This window comes from Podarcis raffonei, chromosome 4 (assembly GCF_027172205.1).
Source record: "Podarcis raffonei isolate rPodRaf1 chromosome 4, rPodRaf1.pri, whole genome shotgun sequence".
NCBI classification, from domain to species: Eukaryota; Metazoa; Chordata; class Lepidosauria; order Squamata; family Lacertidae; genus Podarcis; species Podarcis raffonei.
This window is the reverse complement of record NC_070605.1, coordinates 42,486,261-42,512,651: the sequence shown is the minus strand read 5'-3', so window position 1 is coordinate 42,512,651 and position 26,391 is coordinate 42,486,261. Positions and strand designations below refer to the sequence as shown.

The 26,391-nt window shown below is 43.4% G+C and overlaps 1 protein-coding gene across 4 annotated transcripts; it reads right to left on the bottom strand.

Moving 5' to 3' along the window:
* Positions 1 to 1,957: 1,957 nt before the first annotated feature.
* On the bottom strand, positions 1,958 to 19,323 carry LOC128412891 (uncharacterized). 4 transcript variants are annotated; one of them, XM_053386423.1, is made up of 8 exons: positions 18,851 to 19,323; positions 17,888 to 17,962; positions 16,356 to 16,664; positions 15,646 to 15,954; positions 11,944 to 12,075; positions 9,878 to 9,967; positions 5,202 to 5,351; positions 1,958 to 3,424 (listed from the first exon to the last, which is right to left on the bottom strand). In XM_053386423.1, exons 1-8 carry the CDS (start codon positions 18,939 to 18,941, stop codon positions 3,291 to 3,293), a joined length of 1,290 nt encoding a protein of 429 aa, XP_053242398.1. In that variant the 5' UTR covers positions 18,942 to 19,323; the 3' UTR covers positions 1,958 to 3,290. The 4 variants fall into 4 exon arrangements, with proteins under 4 accessions (XP_053242398.1, XP_053242400.1, XP_053242399.1 ...); XM_053386425.1 differs by having other exon boundaries at positions 1,958 to 3,239; XM_053386424.1 differs by having other exon boundaries at positions 11,944 to 12,021.
* Between the last annotated feature and the right edge of the window lie 7,068 nt (positions 19,324 to 26,391).

Genomic DNA, 26,391 nt, shown 5'->3' with positions numbered 1-26,391 from the left:
CAACATATCAGTCTACATATGAATTTCCACCTTCCTGGGATTGTCTCATCCTGGCATTCTTTCCAGGCTGACTCTTGCCCGGCATCCCTTTGCAGAGGAATCAGGGGAAGAAGCTTGAGAAGGGGATGTTGAGTGAGGGGTGGAGCAAGGGCGAGTCTCCAGCCAGGATTTGAGGGATACCCATTGCCCTCTGGTGAGCTTCCGTAGCAGTGGTAACAGGCAGCAGCAATGCTCCAAAAAGCGCTGGGTGGGAGCTCCCAGAGCGGTGCAGCGTTTTCCCACGATGCTACCAGCGTGATGCTACACTGGCTTTGCAGAAAACTGTCATTGTATCTAGGTGCTGACACTTGGAGCACCGGACCCAGAAGAAAAATGAAGTAGGTTCCAGGGCAGGTGACAGCAATGGGTCCTGCCATGGTGATGGGGCCCCCAACTCTCGCCCAAGGATTCCAGGGACCAGCGCTGACCATGCCTGCAGTGCCTTAGTTATCCTGAATCTGGTGTCCTTCACATATTATTGGACTACAATTCCCACCAGCCACCACATGCTGGAGGACACCAAGCTGCTGTTGTGCAACACAATTCACTTACCCCTCTCGTGCAAAACCTTTCTCCTGTCTCACGTTCACCATCATCAGCTTGATCACCCAGTCAAGTCTATTGCCTCCTCCACCTCCAAGTCTATCACACACTCCCTTTGGTCTTCTTCAGCCTTGCATGAAATGGTCAAGGTGAGACCACTGAGGCAGAGAAACATGAAGGAAGCAGTGTGTGGCCAATTCATCTCACAGTCTTCCTTAGTTCCTGCTTGACTACCATCCTAAGATATGTATCCTGGGCTTACTCTTTGTAAAACCCAGGTCCACCACCACCACCCCAAAAAATACTTCTGAGGCAGTACAATGCATCCATCTGTCAAGTTTTGAGCTCTTTGCTCCACACTTTTTTGAGTTCTTGTTTGTTCTTTCCTTCACTTGTCGCATTTATATCCCACGTTTTTCTCCAAGGGGCTCAAGGTGGCGAATATGGTTCTCCTCTCCATTTTATCCCCATGACAACCCTGTGAGGCAGCAACTCTCCCAAGGTCACACAGTGAGCTTCATGGCTGAGTGGGGATGTGAACCCTGGTCTCCTAGGGCCTAGTCCAACCCTCTATCCACTACACCACACTGCCTCTCACAACTGTTGGAGCTCAATACTCAGTTGCTGCAAAAGAAATCTCCACTTTATGAAGCTCTTTCATAGAGAGACGCTTTATAAAAAGGAGTGGGAACTGCCAGATGCAATTCTGTTTAACACTCTGAATAGGCCTCAGCAACTGTGCTTTGCATCTCCTTGTTAACTTTCCTTCTGGGAATCCTGTGTTGTTTCTCACTCTGCTGCTGAAAGGTGGAGTCTTGGCTGGCAGGTTGCTCGAAAATCTGCATGAGTCTGTCTACCTGGCCAGCCAGATAACAGAAGTCGCTTTTGGGTGGATTCCAGCAAGGGAAGTGAAACAACCATGCTATCACTTTCTTTGAGATTGAAAGTGAGACGCTACGGATGATAAGATTTCCCCAGTTGCATTTCATTATTGTGGGCTGACTCTGTCTCACACTCTGCTCTATGGTCTCATTTTGTATGGAAAATTTCTAATTAATTTTGAGAATTGCATGTGCGTAATTTGTCCTCGTTCATTCATATTAGTTTCTCTCTATCCACATGATCCATGCCCATAAGCTGTTGTGCACATTGAAACTTTTTTTTAGTTTGTGACTGAACATGAGTGCACATCATTTGAAAAGCTGGGCTCAGATGAGAGGGAATGTGCATTGCCACGTACATCAGAAAGGAATACTCTGTATTGACCTTCTTGAAAGAAGGTTATGAATAAAATGAAAAAGGTGGTGAATCACCCAAGGCAGAGAGAGACATTGCTTAAACACAAATAAGATTTATTGAGAAAAGAAAAACAGAAATTCGGACTTATAGGAAAATCAAAGAAACATAAATTATCTGTTTCCTAATGACTTATGCTACAATCCTAACCATTTCTACTCTGACACAAGCTCTATCGAGTTTAATGGGTCTTATTCCCAAGTAACTGGGGTTAGCTAGCATTAACCATGAATTACGATGAACTACTTAAAAAGTGTAAAAGTTCACACAAAGTACTGGGTAACAAATCAGGGGTTGAAAGCTAAGAAGCGCAATCTTTTGGCATCACCATCCAGAAAGGCAAGAAGGCTCAAACTAGATTTCCAAGGGCAACATTTACAGTTTCAAGATGGCGGTTATTTTGGTTCACCTAGCTTTTGAACTGATGCAGATCTGACAGGCAAGTTAGCAGCTTTTACGTTCAGTGTGACTATTTATATGGTCAAAGGCGGCCTAAGACCACAGTCTGCAACCACAGTTCTATATCTTGGTCATTAATGAATGATTCTGAAACACTTTATACTTACAGGTTTAGTACCTAGCAAGGGGATGTGTGTTTAGTCGTGGTTTAGGCAGGAAGCAGAGTAAAAACCAGTCATATACAGATCTATTTTCAATTTGGGCTGAAACGTTTGCTGTGAACAAGTCAGCAGGGTTTGCTTTTTTTTAGAAAATCAACTTTTCCTTTTCAATGCATACACTTTTAGTAACTAAATTACAATAAAAGTTGTTCATATGCCATTATATATATGGAAGATATATCCACTCCAGTCCCATTGCAAAAGCATAGCTTGAGCTTCTATAATCTTGGATTAAAAGACTATAGAAACCTGAAGAATGACAAGTCTAGAAACTCATACCAACAGCAATTTTAATAATGCATCTGCAATATACATAGACAAGGATAATTAATGATCAGGGACAATGCAAGAGGGAAAGTTGGATGATACACAATACAAATTAAACATTGCTTATTTTAATCAGAACAATACAGTACAGTTAGGTCTTAACAAATTACTACATATTATTGTATCTATACATAAAACTCACCCCATTTGCTAGCAATGTAATGACAATTTGCTGAAAGAGCAGTTTCTCATCATGATGAAGAGGTAAAATGGCCTTTTATTGTTTCATATTTGCGAGATTAAAATTAGTAATTAGGTTTATTTTTTTACATAAGTGCACTTTGAAAGCTTCTGCCTAGCTACTAAATGAACTGCATCTTCTGACAAATGAGATAGCATGTTAAATAGAACTGGGTCTCAGATGATTTCAGAATTCCATTGTCTCTTTTCCCATCATACATGTGGGCTGGGTCACTGGAAGAAATGCATATTTGTTCTCTTAATTCAATTGCATCATCAAACCTCTCACAGAACACAGTCCACAAGATCTGGAAGAACACAGCCGCCATCCCAGCAAACAGAGCTGTCACTCCTCAGTAGACTAGCACTACAACTCCTGACATTCATACACAGTGCTGGTGGTAAAGCGTTTTCTTTCTCTGAACAGAAAAATAATATGCATACAGTCATACCTCGGGTTAAAGTTGCTTCAGGTTGAGCGCTTTTGGGTTGCACTCTGCAGTGACCCAGAAGTAACGGAGTGCGTTACTTCCACGTTTTCCCGCTCGCGCATGCACAGATGCTCAAAATGACGTCACGTGCATGTGCAGAAGCGGCGAATCACAACCCACGCACATGCAGATGCACAGACACAGATTGTGTTCTCTTCAGAATGCAAATGGGGCTCCAGAATGGATCCCGTTCACATCCAGAGGTACCACGGTACATCTATAAGATATTTCTCACCCTGTGGTCTCCAAACTTTCCCAGCTTTCCTGCATTGCAGGGGGTTGGACTAGATGACCCTGAGTCCCTTCCAACTCTATGATTCTATGAGTTCTCCCTCTGTCTAAAACTGGGGTGAAGAAGAAGAAGAAGAAGAAGAAGAAGAAGAAGAAGAAGAGGAGGAGTTTGGATTTGATATCCCGCTTTATCACTACCCTAAGGAGTCTCAAAGCAGCTAACAATCTCCTTTCCCTTCCTCCCCCACAACAAACACTCTGTGAGGTGAGTGAGGCTGAGAGACTTCAGAGATGTGTGACTAGCCCAAGGTCACCCAGCAGCTGCATGTGGAGGAGCGGGGAATCAAACCCAGTTCACCAGATTACGAGTCTACCGCTCTTAACCACTACACCACACTGGCTCTGGATCTCCAGATGTTGTTGGAGTACAATTCCCATAATTCCTGATGGCCATGCTGATGAGATTTGATGCCCAACAACATCAGGAAGCCCCACATTCACCAACCCTGGTCTAAAAGAAAGAGTTGGTTTTCTCTATACAAGACTTGCCAGAGCCAGAGCCAGCCCACAGATGTGGTGGGGTTGTTCTTCTGCCTCAGGTGGCAGAAGTACAAGAGGCGGCACCCCATCTGCCCCACCACTTCCACCACCACCAAATTTCAATATGAGAGAGACATTCCAGCGTGCAGTGCTGCCACTCGCTGGGTGAGAGGGGGGCATTCATGTGATGGTGGAAGTGGTGGGGCAGGAATGGTGCAGGGGCGTGGCAGGGGCAACAGAGTGGGGACAGGAGACAACACATTCCCATTTCACCTCACGTGGTGAAATGGGATGCGCTGCCCCTGAGACTTCCCTATTTTACCACAGCTCCAGTTGACATCTGTGCAGTGATCATGCTGCAAATGCTGGACATTTCTGCTGCTTTCACTGTACAGAGAGAAATTCCACCTAGTCCAGCTTTCTGTCCTCACAGTGTCCAACCAGTTGCCTATGAAAGGCCCAGGAAAGTGCTGTTGTGCTCAAGTAATTCTTTCAGGCTCCCCACAGGGTCAGGTTGCACACTATGGGAACAAAACTTCCAAAAATTACTTTTGTAAGTGTCCCTAAATTTCATGGAGGCTCGATCGCAGTTAAGATCGCTTTCAGCATATTTATATTTCAGACTTCAGCTGGTTTATCTGCTAGTCATTCTCCTTCCCCAGAAACCTGATGTTCTATGAAGATGGCCAGAATAATCAGAGAATCCTCAGCACGGTTCCCAGAAGGCTGTGGGGATGTTAAACTAATATAAAACCTAGTATGTCTGCAAGATAGGTATGTCCTTAGACATTTAGCCAAGCAGTACAACCTCATCTGCCTATTGCCTTATAATTAGAAAAGTCCTCAGGATGCTCAAGAGATGCTCACAGCTAAACTATTTTAGATAAAAATGTGTCCTTCCTCTCTGCAGTGTGGTTCAGTTTTGGTCACTTACCTTGAAAAGTAGAGATATTTAAAAGCATGGGGTTTTCTGTGTTGGGAGCTGCTGCTGTTGCAGTCTCTTTTTCATTCCCAATCGAAAACCCTTGACCTTCTACTGTGGTTTCTATAGCCTGTGGTTTCTGTAACTCTGGACTTGCAGTTGCTGAGCAAGAAAGCAAAAAGCAGAAAGTACAACAACCATGGAAATTAAATGCTGGGTTAGCACAACATTAACATATAAGCATGTTGTAACACAGGAACAAACAACATTTACTAAGTATAGGGGGAACAGGTTTTAGCATGATTACACAAGGTATACTCTGTATACTATGGGGCTCACTCCCAGGTAAGTAGCCTTTTCTGAAGACCATAAATAGAGGATCCAAACTCTGCCTTGGGTCCTTAGTGGAGAGGGGAAAAACAGATTAGAAACAACAAGAAGATGCTTGGAAAATGTATTTGTGGGACCTCCCAATAAATACAAAACCATAGTAGCCTTTTTTTGTGAGCATGTAGCTCAATGTAAGCCAGGTCCATAAGAGGGCCAAACTAGATAGGACCTGGGAGAAATGTGTGAAGCATTTCCTAACTGAAAAACTTGAATTGCAGGGGTGGGGTGCCCCAAATTTTGTCAAACCAGCTGCAGTGGAAGGGAGTGATCAGTTCCCCCATCACAATCTGCTAAAAACAAACCCTCTCAAATCTGCTTTTTCCCCTGTAGGGAAATTTTGAGCCAGTTTTGACTAAGAAAACTACTCAAGATAGTAAAGTGCCTTCTCCCTCCTGCTACTGCTCCAGTCACATTAGGGGGCAACAAGAGTGCATTAAAGGAAATTGTTGGAAGATACTTGATGTGCCTCCAGCTCAGGTCTAGTTGGACCCTCAGTGTATGTGCTGCACTAGAATAAACCCTTCTGACCACCAACAGTTGCACTGAATTCTCTAGAGATGGCAGACATTTGATATTTGAAGTTCCTTCTCTACGTGTGTGCATTCCCCACCACCAGTCTGCCCCAATACCAGCACTATGCATCACTGCATACACCTGTGGTTAAAAACAGTATCGTCAACCTCAATGAACACTTTCTATTGCAAGCTAACATCTCACACACAGTCTCATTTCAGCTGGTTTTAAACATTTCTGAGGATGAACAAATCCTTACATCAACTACCCTTGCAGCAATTTTTCTTCTATAATTCTACGTTTTGATTTCTAGCGGCTAACACTGAATACTGTTCAAACTCCTTTACCGAAATTGCTTAGGGCAAATGTCCCAAACAGTTGGAGCACCAGTTGGGAGGGTGTAGAGTGCTGGGCTTGGACTAGGGAGAGGTGGGATCAAGTTATTGCCCAGTCTAGGTGGCCCATGAATGCTGCCTGAGCTCCTTGGAAGAAAGGTGGGCCAATGTTTAATTTGAATAATAATAAGGAACAACAACAATTTTAGAAAATAGCAACAAGAAGGAGCAGTTGTCATATCAGACCCATTAAAATACCAGTTTGCCCATGTCTTAAGATCTTCCGAAGAGATGCTGTTCCAAGTACTCTCTTTAATTGAGGTATGCTACTCTTTAAAAGAAAAAGAGGGCTTTTTTCTGCAGTGCCTCCTCAACCTTTGAGTGCCTTCTCAAGGGAGACATGACTGGATCTGGCATGACAAGCTCTCCTATTTGCTGTCCTATTTGCTCACACACGTTAGTTTGGGGGAGGGAGGGAGGGAGGGAATGGTTTGTTACTGTTTTTAGCTTTTGAGATATTTGTTTTGTTTCATTTATGTTTCGTTAAGCTGATTTGCTGATTTTAAGGTGTGTTGATAAATTGTCCAGATTAATTATATTCCTATTTTTGGACCTGGCTCTGGAATCTTCTGTTGAAAGACGGTTGAGAAATATTTAAAATAAAAATAAAAACTTAAAAATGAGTCATTGTGAGTCATGATTCACTTATATCTATTGAATTCAGTGGTCTACTCTGAGTCCGCGGCAATCCAATGACAAATAAACAAATAAATAAACAGCGGCTGCAATGTTTCAGTGATTAATTCATTAGACTAATGGATTTTTAAAGTATTTTAATCTACTAAAAGAGTGAATCAGGAAGCATATTTATTTATTTATTTAAATTGGTTATTTAATGCGAGTTACTTATTCAAACTTTGGGTGGCAAGCAGGAATGCCTCTTCGAAAATGACACTTGCAATGGCATATTGGGGGGGGGACCCAGCCTATGGGCCTAATGAGACCTACCAAGCCTCCTCATTTGACTTGCAAGGCAGTTTTTGCCCAGTCAAGATCACCAGCTCTACGCCCAATTTATATGACATCACATATGGGGCAGTTCAGGGCATGGCTGGACTGAAAGAGGGGTTGCAACTTACTGGCCCATCTGCAGAGATGGAGGTGGCTGCCCATGGGAGGGTGGGAAGCACCAACTTGCAGAAAATATGGGGTGCCCCCTAAATAATGCTCCACAGAGTTGGAGCATATGTGCAATTTGATACGTGTCAACTCAGAGGCAAGCCCCACTGAATTCAGTAAGACTTTCCCCCAGCAAGGCATGTGTAGGGTTGCCACCTAAAGCACATATGATGAATCAAGTTGCAGTAATTATAGTAATAAACAGCAGTTCAGATAGAAGACAGTGCTGCCCAATGAGAAGATATGGCCCATTCACTCGCTGAATTAGCTTTGTTTCTCAGAGTAGACCATGACATTACCTTCTGTTCATGATACTGTTATAGGTGGGGGGAATTCCACCCACCCACCCAAAAAAAACCCTAGAAATTAATAAATGGTAGGAGTCTGATGATTTGGAGTATTGAAGGGAAGATTGGAGGCCTGTGGAAAAGTACAGGCTAAGCTTCCTTCCTGTCACCTGGGATAGAGGCATTAACATGAGAAAACATCTAGGAAGGATCTTGGGCCAGGGCAGATAGACAGAGGTTGCCATGGTGATGGGGTGTGTATCTGAGGTAGCACACAAAGAGAGTCTTTAGAGAAAGGTGTGCTGGGAAGAAGAAGTGAAGAGCAAAGGGGGAGATCCATCTTGGGCAAGCTGGTTGAAGGCTGACTGGGAGAGATGCCTTGCACTCCAGTGCTGCATTGCTGTGGGGAACAAGTAAGAGCTGGACTCCCTCCATGCAGACTGAAGGTGTAAATATGCAAATAAAACAGATTTCTTAAAGCAGGCTCCACTACAGCTTCAATTCTCCAGAGGAGCTCAAACCATCGGTGAATGCCTGAAACCCCCTGGAATCTTGCTACTGCTTGGCAGAGAGTGGGGGTGCCGAACAACCATTGTAAGAATATGCACAATTAATACTTTGTTGGAGTGGAGTTTAATTTATAAGGAAGGAAAACAAGCAGAACCATCACTACTTTGAGGTGAGTAGTCTCCAAAACAACCAAAAATCCTTGCTTCCAGAAGCTGTTCGGCAGTGCTTCAGAATGTCCTACTTACTAAGTGGCACTGTTCACATGAGTATTCTGCTCACTGAACTGTTAAATGCACTTGGTGGCAGCAGAACGTAGTGTATGAATCACCCCATAATGAATAACAAACTAAACTTGGCAAAGATGCACCGACACGACCTAAATGCAAGCACAGTAAAGAAGCTCTGATAGCTTTCTGGTTTTTTATTTGTCTTTTAACTGGCACGTAAAACCATAAGAACTGCGGAAGAGTCTAGCTAGCTCCAATGAAACAGATTTATGTTATTGTCTATGTATTCTCTTCCATTTATATCCCATCTTTCTTCCACCCTGAATCCAAACATACATGTAGTTGCAGGAAGTCCCCAGTCCAGGAACCGACCAGAACTGAATTTCATATATTAATTTAGGCCTGCTTCACAAATCATGCTAACACAAACTATGTGTGAGTGTGGAGGCTCCCAGAGAGGAGATCACAGCCGCTTTGCTTCTCATCAGTTGTTTGGCTGCTGCACCAAACTGGGAGAGCTAAACCATGAGCCTAGGTTTGTACAACACATCAACCCATACCATGGAGTTGGAAAATGATTTCCTCTCAGGCACAACTGGCCCAAGACATTTCCCTCCCCCAACCCCAGCAGCTGCACTATAACTCTATAACTAGTCTATAACTGGTTTTAATTAGTCTGAGAGGCATCCTTGTGTACTTGGAAGGTCATAACTGCTGGATTACACATGGCTTTGTTGGTGGCCTTAAGCAGAAACTTAGGTTGCAGTGCAGTGCCAGACTATGGGAACTGGAGGACCCATGGCCTTCTTCTGTAACATATGGCTTGGCTCATTTCTCTCTGTTGCCTAGAGCTAAGGATTCCCAACAGAATTTGCTTCCTTCTGCTTTCTGCTTATGTGGTCTAAATCACATAGACCAAATTTGAATCTCACCTATTGGTCTTTGGGTCCCTTTCTTCTTATAGTTGTTTGAACCAACCCCTGAGGTATCTCCAAACCAATTTGTTCCAGACGCGCACACCTTAATTTGCAATAGAAACCTATCACACCAGAACCACCTTTGTTTGTTGTCCTCACACAATTACCAGGGAGAAAGGTCACACTTTTACGACCTCCTCCTGTCCTGCCCTCAACTGCAACATACAGAGGTCTCTAGCAGTTGGGACTCCACAATCACAGTTCTAGATCCCATGGAAGCCTAAACACATAGAGATTAGTGTACACTGGTTTGGCAGCTGTAATACTCACATTGGTCTTGCTTTCTCCTATAAACTACTGCATAGTCAGCCACATTCTTTCTCCAGCTTGCACGGCGTTGTCTTCTTGTTTTCCAGAGAACTTAAACCATATAAAATAAAAAGTGTGGAAATGGTTTTCAGTGAGAACTGAAAGCACACATTACTGGTGCCGTAGTCACTCCTAATATCGCCATCATCTCCTAATTTTATTGCAGGGGTGCAGACACAATCGCATTTCTTTCTTTGCCTTTTCTTTCTCTAGAGCAAATGACAGATGTCCTGCCTATTACAGCCTTTGTGAAAAATGGCACAGATTTTAAGGGAAGCTTAGAATAAAGTCTTTCGCCAGAGGTAACTGGCTTTTCATCATATGTATACTGAAGAACCCTCAACCTGTTTTCTTTTTAACAAACTAGCTTAGCACTACTTAAAACATGGCCTGAAATATCCGTCGGCAACTTCCTCTTATCAGGGACCCTATGAAAGCTAAGAGGGCAGGAGGCACATGCGAGAAACGGCGTGTGCGTCAATTAATTGCTCACAACCCATCACATGCTCATAGCCTTTCAATGCTGGCAGGAGGAAAGGCAATGGATCCAATTATTTGTGTTTTCCCTCTTCAGAGGTTGAGTCTTGGTGGTTAGAGATGGGGGAGTTCAGTTCACATTTAAAGGCAAATCTATTAAATTCACAGAAGCAGAATTCACAGGTCCTTCCATCCCAAAAAAAGGTAATGAGACAGGGCAGATGGGCTTGATGATAGTATCTTCACCTCTTAAAAGATATCTACAGTAACTTGCTTTTTTAATGTATGCATATACTTGCTATCAATTAAGTTCACAGGCCTACTTAGTACACTGTGATTCATGTTAGTTAGTAAGCAAACAATTCAACAATGCCAGCAATTCCAAAGGGGATCTTCAGTTGAAAATGTCTTACTTTAGACTCAAGGATGTGGCTCTCCCTGGCATGTGCCAGAGGGCAGCAGAAGTCTGCATCCTGGTTTTAACTAGTCACAGTGCAGGGGACTGAAAGTGACACACTGCCCTGACACACTCACTGCAGCCTGATAAAAGATGGCAGGTCGGTGTGGGAGAGTGTGATAGCTGCAATAGCAGCAAAACACACACACACACAAAGAGAGGGGGGGAACACGGAGAAAGAATTATTGACAAGTGCACAGCATCGAAGGCCAGCTAAGAAGCAAGGAGGGAGAGAACCTCTGTCCCAGCGAAGCTGCTAGAAAATAATATTAATTGTGAGTGGGAGACGGGGGAAAAATAGAGGAGAAATCTGCAGCTACAGAGACAAAGCAGAGGCAGAGTGAGAGAGATGTGAGAGAACAGCTGTGAAACTTCAGTAGAGAGCCAAGAAAAGCTGAGAGAAGTTGTATGGGCTGCTGTAATCAGAAACACCTGCATGAAACCTGGAGCAAGGAACCATTCCAGGTCTTTGAGGCCTCCCGTGTGTTGCGGGGGCACAGGGGCTCTTACATGGAACAGGAATCCTGACACACAATGTGTTGTTATGTCCGAACCAAGAACTGCATTCACTTCAACAAACTACAGTTTAAACTGAGCCAAGGTCAGAAACCGCTGTTTCAATAAACTATAGTTTGGCCCTATCCATAGTTTGGCCCAATTCAGATGTAACCAATTATGGTCAGCTTAGCTCAGGAAGCAGATGAAGATCTCTTCCTCTGATGCATGTTGGAGGAGGACAGAGGACAAGAGGATGCTTGAGTCCACGTCTTGAGTAGGCTCACTCCTATTATGCTAAAGTATAGTTTAGCATTATGTCCAAACAGTTGTTATATGCTGACCTCCATCTTGTGGTGTGTGTGTGTGTCAGAGAGAGAGAGAGAGAGAGAGAGAGAGAGAGAGAGAGAGATCCCAGTGTGCTTGGTGTGCTTGTAAAAAAAATTAAAAGATCAGGCTGCACATGGATTTTCACCACCATGAGATGCAAAAGGTTTTATTGCCAATGTAAAAGAAGGAGTTGCATTAGACAACCATCTGTACCTTTTGAGTGAGTTTCCCCCATTATGGTAAGCAAGGTAAGGCAAGGAAAGATTACCTGGCTTCCTCTTCCATTTTCCAAAATGATATATACATGAGCCCAATATAACGAGAAACGCTGCAACAAGAGCTCCTTCTAAGATGAAGAAGATTAAATGAGGCAAACGTATTGTCTTCTGTGGATTAGGTTCTAAAATGAGAATGCAATTGTGAAAAGAATTACCTATTTTAACTCACTTCTGACAGGTAGTTTTACAAGGAGCTCTGTTTGTACTTTTAATGACATGCGGCACTTTGTGAAACATTAATATTACCCTGTCAATTTATTTAATCATTTCAATTAACTACTTTGGGCTTAACTTTTTCATCAATTAACCATGTATAATAAATGTTACATGAACTCAACAGAGCCTATAACTTGACGGGGGCGAGAGCAGCACACAAAACTATGTATTGTCACACATTGCTTGAAAATCAGCTTCAGTCTTATACAAGCTTTCCTGGGAATAAGCCCCACTGAACTGAATGGGGCTTACTTCTGAGTAAGCATGCATAAGATTCTAGACATATCCCACCAACTCTACCAATTCTAAAATCTTTTCATAAGGAGCAATCTTAGTTAAAACCAAGTGAATCTGTTATCAGACTGAGAAATACTCTTAAGTCTTTAAGTCAAGCCACTAGCCCATCCAGTACAGTACCATCTGCTCTGATCCATAGCAACTTTTAAGACCTCAGAACAATGCCTGCTACTTGATAGCCTTTTAACAAGGGTCTTTCTGCATGCAGAAGTATGTACTCTACCATGGAACTATGCTTTCTTCGTACAATACGGACAGCTTTGTTAAATATAATGGTTAAATGTGCTTTGAATTGGGGGGGTGGGGGGAATCTATAATGTGCCTATACAGTGGTACCTCAGGTTAAGTACTTAATTCATTCCAGAGGTCCGTACTTAACCTGAAACTGTTCTTAACCTGAAGCACCACTTTAGCTAATGGGGCCTCTTGCTGCTGCCGTGCCGCCGGAGCCCGATTTCTGTTCTCATCCTGAAGCAAAGTTCTTAACCTGAAGCACTATTTCTAGGTTAGCAGAGTCTGTGACCTGAAGCGTATGTAACCTGAAGGGTATGTAACCTGAGGTACCACTGTATTGCACTGTGTAGCATGACTAGAAATTTCCACTGAAGCTGAAGAAGAGCCTAACAAGTGAATCATGAAGTGGGGATGTACCGTATTTTTCCCTCTATTACACGCAGATTTTTTCTCCTAAAAAGTAAGGGGAAATGTCTGTGCGTGTTATTGAGCGAATGTGTGGTCCCTGGAGCTGACAAGCGCGAGTGAAGGCAAAAATCAGGCAAATATCAAATCGTCCGGAGAAGGGAAGCCTTGAAAGGAGGAAGCTCTGCCTCAGGGTCTTACTGCCCACCCGCTTCTTTTTCCTTACTGTGTTTGCTCAAACGGAACAAAGAGCAGAGAAAACCCCTCCCCTCCAGGCAAGCAGAGTGGAAAGCAGCAGAGCATCCTTCTAATTCCTCTCCGTGCGTCTGGGACTCGAAGGCAACATGCAGGTTGGGGGGGGGGGAGAGAGAGAGAGCTGGTTGGCTTGTGGGGGGGGACTTTTGCCTTCCTTTCCTCCCTCCGGTAAAACCCCTCTCCTGCATTCTTAGCCAGCTGCTTCTCTGCACACCCCTCTCCTTGTCGCTTCTATGTTTTTCCTTCCCTCCCTACTTAAAACGTGGTTCCAATCACGGATCCACATGGATCCTGAGGATCTTTGCATTGAGTCACCCCAAATTCACCATCAGATCACATAGCAATGATCTGATGCAAAAACAGGGCTGCAATGGTGCAAAAACATGGTTACAAAGCACGGATCCACATGGATCCTCAGGATCTTTGCATTGGGTCACCCCAAATTCACCATCAGATCACATAGCATGTCCATGGCTACAGCCTGCACCAAAAAAATCACGCACCCACTGTTTCGTGGGGCTGCAATGGTGCAAAAACGTGGTTACAAAGCATGGATCCACATGGATCCTCAGGATCTTTGCATTGGGTCACCCCAAATTCACCATCAGATCACATAGCATGTCCATGGCTACAGCCTGCACCAAAAAAATCACGCACCCACTGTTGCCTGGGGCTGCAATGGTGCAAAAACGTGGTTACAAAGCATGGATCCACATGGATCCTCAGGATCTTTGCATTGGGCTACCCCAAACTCACCGTCAAATCACATGTCTGTGGCCGCAGCATGAAGCACAAAAATGATACATCCACTGTTTCATTCAGAATTTTTTTTTTCTTGTTTTCCTCCTCTAAAAACTATGTGCGTGTTATGGTCAGGTGCGTGTTATCGAGCGAAAAATACGGTATCTCTGTGCCTCGATCACAAGATGTTTAGCTCACAGTCATATGAAAAGGATTGTATAGCAGGTCTATGCATATGCTAATCTGTAGGCATCCATCTTGGGTGCGGTGCTTTCTTTGTTCCAAGCTACTGAAAAGAATGGATGTGTGAATCTCTGTCTCCAGCAAACAACCTGAGACTAATGGAGGCACCAATGGAGGAGAGACAGAGCTTTGAATTCTAGCTGAGAATACAACATATTTGTAATCTAAGATATTATGGCTTCTGCTGGGAGCAGTGCAAAAAATATGCATTTAACTGAAAGTAACTTTTATTGTTTTAAAATAATCTCTGCTAAACTATGAATATCATTTTTAGTTTTAGCTGCAAATCAACATTTCTAACAGTTTCTTAACGGTGAATGAACCCAATTTCTGTTGTGCCATTTTAAGGGACAGTCTACCACACTGTGGGCACATACTTCACAAAAAGTTAAGTGCCTGTAGGTCAGGGGTGTCAAACTCAAATTCATTGGGGGCCGCATCAGCAGTTTGGTCACCCTCAAAGGGCCGGTTGTATCTGTAGGAATGCATGTAAAGTGGAGGTTTCCTGTGTAGAACAGCCGGTGCCGCTAGAGGGCAGACGTTCTCTGGCTTGTAGGCTGCCGTGCATGCGCTGAAGAGGCGGCTTTCTTGTGTCAAAAAAAAAAGCGAGAATAAAAGGTGAAGGCTGGCGGCGGCTACACGGGCCACATGACGAGGTCTGGCGGGCCAGATTCGGCCCGCGGGCCTTGTGTTTGACACCCGTGCTGTAGGTTCTGTTGATTAGAACAGAGCAAGTCAGTCCAATTGGCTTAGCATGGCCTAAAGGTACATAATGTTGTCAATGGCATGAATAAAAAAATAGTAATATCCTTCTATTCAGTAAAATTACCAACCTTCTTTTATTTGGAGGTAAGTGTTACTGTACTTTACTAACGTATTTGCAGCAGGCTCTTGTCAAACAGAATGTATGAAAGATATACAGTTACAACAAAATTACAGTACGTATAACTTCCAGTGGTTGGGTTGGCTATTGCACAGATGAACCTTGTAAATACTTGCTACTCATCTTAGAGCATGGGAATGCCCATCTAATACAGTGGTACCTCTAGATACGAACGGGATCCGTTCTGGAGCCCCGTTCGCATCTAGAAGCAAACGTAACTAGCGATGGCACGTCTGCGCACGCGTGCATCGCTTTTCGCTACTTCTGTGCATGCGCGCGACATCATTTTGAGCGTCTGCGCATGCACAAGCGGCAAAACCCGGAAGTAACACGCTCCGTTACTTCCAGGTTGCCGCGGAACGTAACTTGAACGCACTCAACTCAAAGCTTATTCAACCCAAGGTATGACTGTACTCACGTGTAAGTTCCAGTTGAATTGTGTGACTGTACTGATACACACCATCCTTGGTAAACACTTCTGCTGTGTACTGTCCGATATCCTGCACATGAGTGGGACACAAGCTCAAGCTGCCATTGTTAAGTATAAGACATCTCTTGCTGTCATCTATGCAAGTTGTAATATTCTGGCCGTCCACCTTTCCTATTGTGATATTGCCCTTCTTCCAAATCACATCATGAAGGTGGATGGCTTGTTTCGTGATCTTCATCTCAAGGAGCATACAATCACCAAGTGTTCCTTTGGTGAGACTAAGCTGCAGTTTGGATTCTGAACACAGAGCAAAAATATAGTGGACATACAGTTTACTTCAATCCTCAAAAATGTGTGCATTAAGTAGATTTGAAAGAATTTTGAAAACTGTTATTTGACTGAATTAAAATATTTCAATTTCAGGGGTGCATTTCAAATTTCAGCCATGAAACTGAAAGCAAAGTAGTAAAGGCAACTCTCAGGGAGCTATTCAATTTGAAAATTATACTACAATGCCTTTTAGCTGCATAATGTAACTTCTCTGCCCTCTCCCCTCCATGTGCCCTAAATCCGCTCCTAAATGTGTTCCTCTAATTCTCCAGCTGCTCTGGCTATAATACAGCTGAATGCTGCAAATGCATGGCACTTATTTTATAGGAATAACACACAGTCCCTTAGAGGGCCTATCTGATACTTACGTGTAAGCAGCAGTTCCTTTCCGTTACTGTATTGAATGCGTCCATCCTCAGTATATGCTGTCACTGTATAATGCCCAATATCGTCCAACTGAGTGGGACACAAGCTCAAGGTGCCATTGTTATAGATAAAACATCTTTTGCTATGGATTGTACAGTTTCCTTCATTCTGACCATTGATCATCATCCCAATCAAGGCTTTGCCTTTCTTCCAAATCACGTTGTGAATGTGGATTGCTGGGTTCCTGTACTCCAGATCAAGGAGAATACAATCACCAAGCGTTCCATTGATGAGGCTATCCACTTTGGATCCTAAGTATGTCAATAAGATGCAATGGGAAGACATTTAATTCATTAACACCCAAATTGAAGAAAGCATACCAATTCCTAAAACTGTGATTTCATGAAATCAAAATGTTCAGATTTCAAGAGGACATCTAAAAATTTCAGACTCAAAACACAGCACAAAAGCAAATTCAAATCTCCATAGTAAGACATGGCTGGTAGAATTCATTTCCCAGCTGTAATCAACATAATTTCACACTTTTTCAGAAGTGAAATATGACAGCTTTTAACATAGAACATCCATTTTTAGCATTCTTATCTGACATAATAAATCCCAGGAACGTTTATACCCAATATATCTTTTGTTTCTTTCTTTGTTTAAAATATTTTATCTGACTCTTCAATTATTCCAGGGTGGTTTACAAATTGCTCTTAAAACAGTAAAGCACCAATAATTAATATCTATCCTTTCATTGTAAGTAGTTGCAGCACCACCAGGTTTTATCCAATTGGATTCAAAGAAACCGGGAGTGGATTGTTCAAAATGGTGGGTGTAGAATGCCCTCTTGAATCCAGTAATTGTGTCACTGGCTGCTTCTTCCAGACAGTCACTGCATGTTGAAATAGTCAACCCAGACTCAAGTTTTTCCAAGCTTACTGATGTGCCAGTATGGTGGGACCACCCCCATAAAATGTTGAAATCCCATTAGTATGCAGTGCTGCAGCTGTCATGGTTGGACACAACTACCTATCTACATGCTCATCTGATCATGCCATAAATAAGTTTGACCATGATTCCCTTCTCTCAGTAAAACATGTATAGAAAAAGGGGCATGAGCTCTGGCAAATCCTCTTTACCACCTGGTTAGTCACATGGTTGTGCGTGCACAGTGGGAGATAGCCAGCCACTGTTCCTGCAGTACACTGAATTATTATTTTACATCCAAGCAGAGTTCTATGATAAAAGAGGTTTGCAAAATTTCAAAATGTTGGAATGGACAAGAGCTGTCTCAGCTAAAGAGACAGGTAAAAATACTTGAAGTAAACAAATAATAGGCGATTAATTCTAACTCCTTGCCACTGGTCATGATTCTCCACACACTAGCATCCTGACCCCTGAGCAGTCCTGACCCCTGAGCTGACAACAAGCAGAGAACACACTCAAAATGGACAAAGAGATAAATATCTAAAATGTTGTTAAACAAGCTATATGCTCTCTGTAACATGTTCCCTTTTCCAGGCAGTCTCACCAGAGTATTGACTTTTGCGTGGAAAATCAGCAGATTCATCCAAAGCCTTATTTGCTCGCATGCAATCACCAAAAACTGGACCAGAAATATAAAAATAATAACATTAAGAAAAGCTGCATATCAAATGGTTCTTTCCACCATATGAATAGATAACCATAAACAATACTACAATCTTAAGGCAGAAATGTATTAGTTTTAGAACATGAACCTGGAGGGCAATGTTCCTGTTTCCTGGTTGCCTCCTCATTTTGGAGTTGACACAAGGCTTTGGGCATGGGCATCTCATGGACCAGTATGAAAGCAAGAATGCTGGATGGGATGAGAGTTTGGTCTGATCCAGCAAGGCTCTTCTCATAGTTTTATGTAACTATTAGAGACCTTACAACCAGCTCCAGATTTTCTTCCATCCCATCACAATGACGGATGTGTGGACTTTAATCATAAATTTTGACAAAAATATGTATCCTTTCTTTCTATACCTGTGATTTTTTTAAAAGGCATGTTGTTTTTTAAACATATCTGCAATCTCATTGACTTCAGTTTCTTTCTGTGATCTAAGCACCGTTTTCAAAATTACCTTATTGTTTTGTCCATTATCTTATTATATTAAAGAGATTTGGGGGAGGGGGTTGACCAATCTAGCCAAATACATTTGACTCCTCTTTTACCGAAGGACTAAATAAGCAATTTCTAACATCAATAGTAATACTGTGCATTAAACTTTATGAAAATTTAAGTATGATTCACCCTTTACAAATGTATCCCATTCATACACCACTTACAGTTCTGCTTGTTGGATTTACACTGCATTTGATGCAATTACAGCAGACTAAATCTTAGTACTCTGATATACGACAGTCACTGCCTAATCCTACACATAAGCATGACATACCAAGTAACTGACTTCCATGAAATATTTACTTGGTTGTAGTTCATTCACATCCAAGCCAAAAAGAAACTTACCTTGAAGAACAAGTATATAAACCATTAACGGTACAGGAAAAATAAAAAATGCTTGAGCGTTCATTTTGGTAGGATGCTGTAGCAGGTACATCAAAACACAATATCCTCAGAAACATCCCTATAGTAACAGAGCATCCATAGCATTGCCTAGAAAAGATAAAGGGCTGTTCTATCTTGATTTTAAACTCTTCCTCCTAGGTTCAGTGTAACTTGCCAAAACAGAGAAGCATGGGAGAGTCGGTTCTTCAAAACAGAAGCAAGGTGGTTTCAACCACTGTAAGAAATACTCTTGCAAATTGTTGGTAAATGTGTTACTCACATGCCTGAATGTACAGAAATAGTACCTTGTAAGGCAAATACACGTGAGAGCAAAAAATAGAGATCAAAGATAAGAGCTACAAAGAGCAGAGAGATGTGGACCATGTCCATGATTCAGAGTGGGGAACCTGAAGCAAGTGTTGAGTTGGGGTGTAATATTTAATGAGACTTTATTAATTAAAGTTACATCCACAACAGAGCATTTCTTACAGCAAATCCTATACATGCCTATATAGAAGTAAGTCCCACTGAGTTCAATGGGGGTTATTTCTAGGTAAGTAGACATAGCATTGATTATATAGATTCAAACTCCAATAAGCCAGTGCATTCTACCCCAAACTTGTTGACCAAACTGGAATGGTGATGTGTGAAACAGCAACCATATTGAGATAGCTAGAAAATAATGCAATGTACCCAAGAGTGGCGCTGTGTGGATCAGCACCTAGGACTTGCTGATCGCATGGTCGGCGGTTCGAATCCCCGCAGCGGGGTGTGCTCCCGCTGCTCGGTCCCAGCGCCTGCCAACCTAGCAGTTCGAAAGCACCCCCGGGTGCAAGTAGATAAATAGGGACCGCTTACTAGCGGGAAGGTAAACGGCGTTTCCGTGTGCTGCGCTGGCTCGCCAGAGCAGCTTCGTCACGCTGGCCACGTGACCCGGAAGTGTCTGCGGACAGCACTGGCTCCCGGCCTCTAGAGTGAGATGAGCACACAACCCTAGAGTCTGTCAAGACTGGCCCATACGGGCAGGGGTACCTTTACCTTTACCCAAGAGTAGACTCAAATATTAGTTTTCTAATAAAGTCACTGACTCCGAGCAGACCATTTATTTAATACATATTGAACTCTTCCTTCCACATAATCAAATTCTAGGCAATGTACAGCTATTAAAACATATTCTATTTTAAAGCCCTATATGGCTTAAGTCCAAGCTATCTGAAATACCACATTCCCTCACAGGAAGCTGCCTGGGTTTTGGAGATCTTCAGGGCAGGTCCTTCTCTTGGCCCCATCACCCTCATAGGCACACTTGGTGGGAATGGACAAAAGGGCCTTCTCGGTGGCTGCTCCCAGACTCTGGAGATTCTTCCTCCCTGGAGAATACAGACTGGCTTCCTCCTTGTTGTGCTTCTGCCATCAGGCTTTTGGGAATTGACCGCTTTAATAAAGGGGCTGGTGCTGTACTGTTTCTATTGCAATTGTTTGTATACCGTATTTTTTGCTCAATAAGACGCACTTGACCATAAGACACACCTAGTTTTTAGAGGAGGAAAACAAGAAAAGAAAAATATTCTGAACGAAACAGTGGATGTATATTTTTGGTTCATGCTGTGGCCACAGACATGATATGTGATTTAACGGTGAGTTTAGGGCAAAATGTGGATCCGTGCTTTGTAACCACGTTTTTGCACCATTGCGGCCCCACAAAACAATGGATGTGTGATTTTTTGGTGCAGGCTATAGCCATGGACATGCTATGTGATCTGATGGTGAATTTGGGGTGACCCAATGCAAAAACCCTGAGGATCCATGTGGATCCATGCTTTGTAACCACGTTTTTGCACCATTGCAGCCCCACGAAACAGTGGATTCGTGATTTTTTTGGTGCAGGCTGTAGCCATGGTCATGCTATGTGATTTGATGGTGAATTTGGGGTGACCCAATGCAAAAATCCTGAGGATCCATGTGCTTTTACCTCCCCCTCCCAGGCAGCCTCCTTTATCTCTAGAGTCCCTTATCTCCCTCCCGATCCCTTGCTGATCAGGTGATCAGCGGCTTTGTTTCAACACCCCCATCCCTCATTCTTAAAAAAATAAAAGCACGATCTGCTTTTTGCCCCTGGGCAATTTGGCTCCAGGGACCATGCATTCGCTCCATAAGACACACAGACATTTCCCCTTAGTTTTTAGGAGGAAAAAAGTGTGACTTATGGAGCGAAAAATACGGTATTTTAAACAAGAGTTGATTATTTTAATGTTTAATTGATTTTTAATGACTGTCCACCCCCCCCCCAATGTTTCTATGTTTTTAGCGATTTCTTGTTTTTATGTATAAGGTGCCTTGAGTCCTGTCAGGGGGGAAAGGTGGGGTATGTGTAAATAAATAAAGAAATATTAAATAAATTAGTAGTAGTAAACAATTACAGTAAGAGGACCATTCAACAAGAAGAGCAGGTTAGACAACCCTAATTATGAACAAATTCCTTGATATTCAAATCTTTAAAATACAGACTTCCATACTTCCAGCAATAAACTAACCAGTTGCAATCCTGTACCCACACGCATAAGCCCCACTGAACTCAATGGAACTTATTTCTGACTGGACATGCAGTGGGTTGCACTATAAATCTAATACTGTGTAAGAACCAGGACAAACAAGAAAACCTATGAGAAGAGAATAGCTTAAATTAACCTAGGGATATATGAATGATGGTACGATATGTTTACATGGTTGCCATCTAGAGGCCAGAAGGCAAAAGTGTGGTTTTTTTGAGGAAAAAGTTGGCACTGAGCATGCTCAAGGCCTGTGTTCTTGGGAGCGGTTCCAAGATGGATGCCAGTGTAAAAACTGTGTAAAATAAACCAAGAAATAAAAGCAGCTCTAGTTCATCTTATTGCTGTAGCTTGCATTCACTGTTCTGCCCTGCTGTCCACTTTGGCATACTGCTGTGGCTGCCTTCAGAGAAGCCTTTAGCGCTCCCTGGCTTCCACTTGGAATTGCCCCACTTCTGCCCAAACTATCGCTGTAGCATTTGCTGACGCAATTGATTCCTGCCCTGTGTTCATATTATTATGAATGCAGCGCTTGCATCTTACTGGCGGTGCTTGGAACGAAATCTAATTTAGCTAAAGCTTAATTCTGAGCGTCCCCTGGGGAACCAGCAGTAACTGTGTGTGTCCGTTACAAATTGAACTTTTTTCCTTACTTCGTTACTCATCGCAAAGAAGTACAGGGCAGGCTGCCATATCTTTCTCAGCCTGAAGGGCACCGTGAGGTAGATTCAGGGGTAGATCAGTCTCAATAGCAAAGTAAACATTGAACATCTTGAATACCCTGGTCTAAAGTTGAGCCACTAAACACCAGGGACTGAGCTCTTGTGCCTCACCACTGGGATGGGGAATCCTCATCCTAATCTCATCTGTCCTCAGTGGCGTAGCGGGGGGGTGCAGGGGGGGCCGGCCGCACCGGGCGCAACATCTGGGGGTTAGGGTTAGGGGGCGCAAATCCACGGGTTAGGGGGCGCAAATCCACGGGTTAGGGGGCGCAAATTACTTGCCTTGCCCCGGGTGCTGACAACCCACGCTACGCCACTGTCTGTCCTACAGAACTGTTAAAAAAATATTGCGTTCACACTGTGCACACACGTAGCTATATGTATTTGGGGTGGGCAGTTGCTCTATGCTTTGGGAGGGGAGCAATGCAGGGCTGGACTTTTTTTCTTGGCAGCAACAGCTCCCTGTCTTTTTGTGGCTGTATGGTTCAAAATACTCAGGATTAAATATGTCTTGATTCTTTATTGGCCAGGAGGTGTTGGTGCAAATAAAATAACTCTTCAGGAGGGAGCCTCTGAATGCAGAAAGGATTGTGCTACTTGCCATGATTGAAAATATTTCACTGGCTCCAAATCTGGACAGTACCTACACAAACCAACTGAACTCTGTGTTGCACCTGTGTGAGATCTCTTCAGAGACAGGATCCAGCCTGTCCACTTGCTTGGGGAAAGGTCTTTGTTAAGTTGTGGGTGAACATATCAGACGACACAGCGATTCTTCAAACAGCTTTTGTTTATTCACAGGCCAGAACACAACTGAACTGAAGGGTTCAGCCAGCCTGCTTATATGGAGCTCCACTACAGCGCAACAGTAACCACTTTCTGTAATTATCCAATCACTGAACGTCACTTTCAATCCCCTATTTGCATGTGTGGACCTGAGTGAAAACTATCTACAGTATCCCCCTGCTGGCCCAGGGTGAGAACTTCAGTACATAACACCCTTAAGAAAACTCAAGCAGGAGCAGTGTCCCAGGAGACATCCAGAGTCGAGAGTCTGTATGTTCTGAATGTGACAAGAACTTTAAGCTGGAGCATCTGACTTGGTCCTGCACCGGAGGATGCACTCTGGAGAAAAGCTCTTTAAGGGAACTCAGAGCTCACATCTCACTTGGCCCGAGAATTCACATTGGACAGAAACCATATATGTGTCATGAGTGTGGGCATAGCTTCAATCAGAGATCCAATCTTACCAAACATTGGAGAATACATGCATGTGCAACATGTGGAAAAAATAATCAGTGCCAGCTCCGCCTGTAGCAAAGGATGCACACAGGAGAGAAGCCATAAAAGTGTCCAGAATGTGGGAAGAGCTTCAGCCAACCATCTCATGTCACTCATCACCAATGGATCCACAGTGGGGAAAAAGCCCTAAATGTGTGTGGAGTGTGGGGAAAGCTTTGAGCAGGGCTCAGATCTCATAAACCATAGAAGAACCCACACTGGTGAGAAACCCTATAGCTGCAACCAGCTATACCTCAGTGGGTATTCCAGCCTCATTAAATGCCAGAGAATTCATACAGGAGAACATTCGTATATGTGTGACAATGCAGGAAATGTTTCTGGTTCCAGCCCAAGCTTCTGCGACATCAGAAACACTATGCTTGACATAATTAAATCTGAATGACAAATGCCCTTTGGTGGTGGGCAAGGGGTGCTCAGGCAGTATACAAAAACTAGAACTGAAACATAATCCAGACAAGGTAGAGTTGATCATGCTGGGTAGCCTAAATACCTATAAAGGGATGGAAATCCCTGTGTTGAATGACTCCTCCACCACCACCATTAGATCGAGTTTGTAGCTTATGAACATTCCTGGATCTAGGCCTCTTGGATGGACAAGTCAAGGCAGTTTTATCAATTTTGACTGATTTACCATCTGTACCCTTTTCTGGGACAGAGGGTCCTGCATACTGATGGGGGCATGCCCTGCTAATTTACCAACTGGAGTAATGCAATGTCCTCTATATGTAACTGCCTTTGAAAGCTGTGCAATTAGTTCAGAATGCGGCAGCCAGATCAATCTCTGCTGTTAAAACTGCATGTAGCACTCCAGTTCTGCAATATGCTGAGATATGACTGAACATAGCACATCTGTGATCTGAAACCTTTCTTGCAGAAGAAAACAGGTGGACTAACACTGGGAAGAAACAGCAGGTCAGGCAGACTCACCATACTGATCAGCTGTAACAAAAAGCTGGGTTTGTTTCTTCATGCTAATGTGCTAAGTTCTAAAGCTGTGGCATGGAATAGAAAAATTAAGGTGAAGCTCATCACCAGGGTTGCTCTTAATATTGTAAATAACAGTACGGGGGCGGGGGATTGCATTATAACTACTTAGCAAAACTCTTTGAAGTACAGTGGTACCTCGGGTTAAGTACTTAATTCGTTCCAGAGGTCCGTTCTTAACCTGAAAGTGTTCTTAATCTGAAGCACCACTTTAGCTAATGGGGCCTCCTGCTGCCGCCGGAGCACGATTTCTGTTCTCATCCTGAAGCAAAGGTAATATTTCTGGGTTAGCGGAGTCTATAACCTGAAGCGTATGTAACCTGAAGTGTATGTAACCCGAGGTACCACTGTAAAGCTGTTATGTACTGAGCTGAATCCTAGAACAATAGGATCCAGAATGCAGCAGTCTGATTGGTCTGCAGGAGCCACCCAATCCAGCTCCAGGTAAAAGTGAATCAGTTATCTGATTGGCCTGCAGGAGCAGCCAATCAGGCTTCTGGAGGAGGTAAATCTGCAACCTGATTGGCCTACAGGAGCAGCCCTGGATTAGCCAATCACACAGGGCCCATTGTGTAAATAATGTATAAATACCTGTAGCTAGATGTTTTGGGGGAAAGATTCATTCATTGCTACTATGAGCTGAATAAAGAGCATGAAATTCACACTCGACTCCAAGTATATTTCACTGGCGACAAAGGTAGGATTCCGCTGAGCTGACTGCCACACACAGCACCGCAGCACCGCCACCTGCCGCACCGCTGCCTCGCACTGTGTATCCAGGCTTCAGCTCCGGGACCCAAGGAACTCAGAATGGCAACCGACAGCAGCTTCTTGCCGTTCAACCCAGCATCAGGAGACTGGGAAGGTACGCCACCCGTTTCAACTTCCTCCTAGAAGCTAAAGAGGTCACCAATGACGCCAAGAAGAGGGCAACATTCCTCAGCGTCTGCGAAGAGGAGGCATTCAAAATTGCCCGGGCTCTCCTTGCACCGGAAGACGTCGCTACTGTTTCTTACAAAACAATAATGGAATGGCTGAAGGGGCACTTCTCGCCGCAGCCCTCGGTGGTAGCTTGCCGAAATGCCTTCTACGCAAAGCGGCAAGCCCCTGGGGAAACCATAACCGGGTTTCCATTTGATAAGAGAATTATGGCTTCGAGACAGAAGGCCTTTTCATTCATGTCTTCTCCTGCAATGTGTAGAGATGGACTGGCATCACACCTACTGACTTGCACCTTACCGTGAGTTCAGGATCAGTGAGAAAGGCTGCAGACTTCATTCAATGTGTGTTCTTAATTTAGGTCTCTCAATCGATTTCTAAAGGTTCTGTGATAAAGGCTTTCAAGCACCAAGAGAAACAGGGAAGGAGGGTGGGAGGTGGGCAAGACCCCTATCCACATCACAAACACTGGATATCAATGCCCCTTATTTTTCACCTGGGAATTCTTTCTAAAACTACCATAGTAGTAATTTAGCTCAACCCTAGGACAAAATGCCTCTGCACTGCATTGTCCGGTACTGGCTTTTAAGCCACTCTAGACGCATGTAGCAATTTCCCCAGCACTTACACCAATCTTCAGAGCCATGGTTAGCGTTTCTAAGCAACAAATGTCAGGAAAGGGTAACTTATTTTACAGCTGCCCCTCTAAAAAGCAATGAAAAATGCTGGCGTGATCCAAACTATATATTTACTTATAGGAATGCCGTATTGATTTCAATGCAATTTACTCTTAAGTAAGTAGACTTAGGATTACAACCTGAATACTCTGTCCGTCACGCTAGAAGCAATGTTAAGATGCCTCATGTCCACAAGATGGTGTTGTTATCTCAAGAATGTATTCCAACTGTGTGTGTGTGATCGTCAAGGCTACACAGGATGCAAAAAGCTTCTCGTGGTCACTGGATAGAATATTAGCCAACATACCTAAGGCATTTGTTGCAGTATT

Excerpts from the sequence above, each read along its gene's own strand:
- LOC128412891 (XM_053386423.1), bottom strand. The coding sequence starts at position 18,941 with ATGTACCTGCTACAGCATCCTACCAAAATGAACGCTCAAGCATTTTTT. Across the intron at positions 17,963-18,850 it reads TTATATACTTGTTCTTCAAG|TTTTTGGTGATTGCATGCGA; the intron begins GTAAGTTTCTTT and ends TTTCTGGTCCAG. Across the intron at positions 9,968-11,943 it reads AAAATGGAAGAGGAAGCCAG|TTCTCTGGAAAACAAGAAGA; the intron begins GTAATCTTTCCT and ends ATATGGTTTAAG.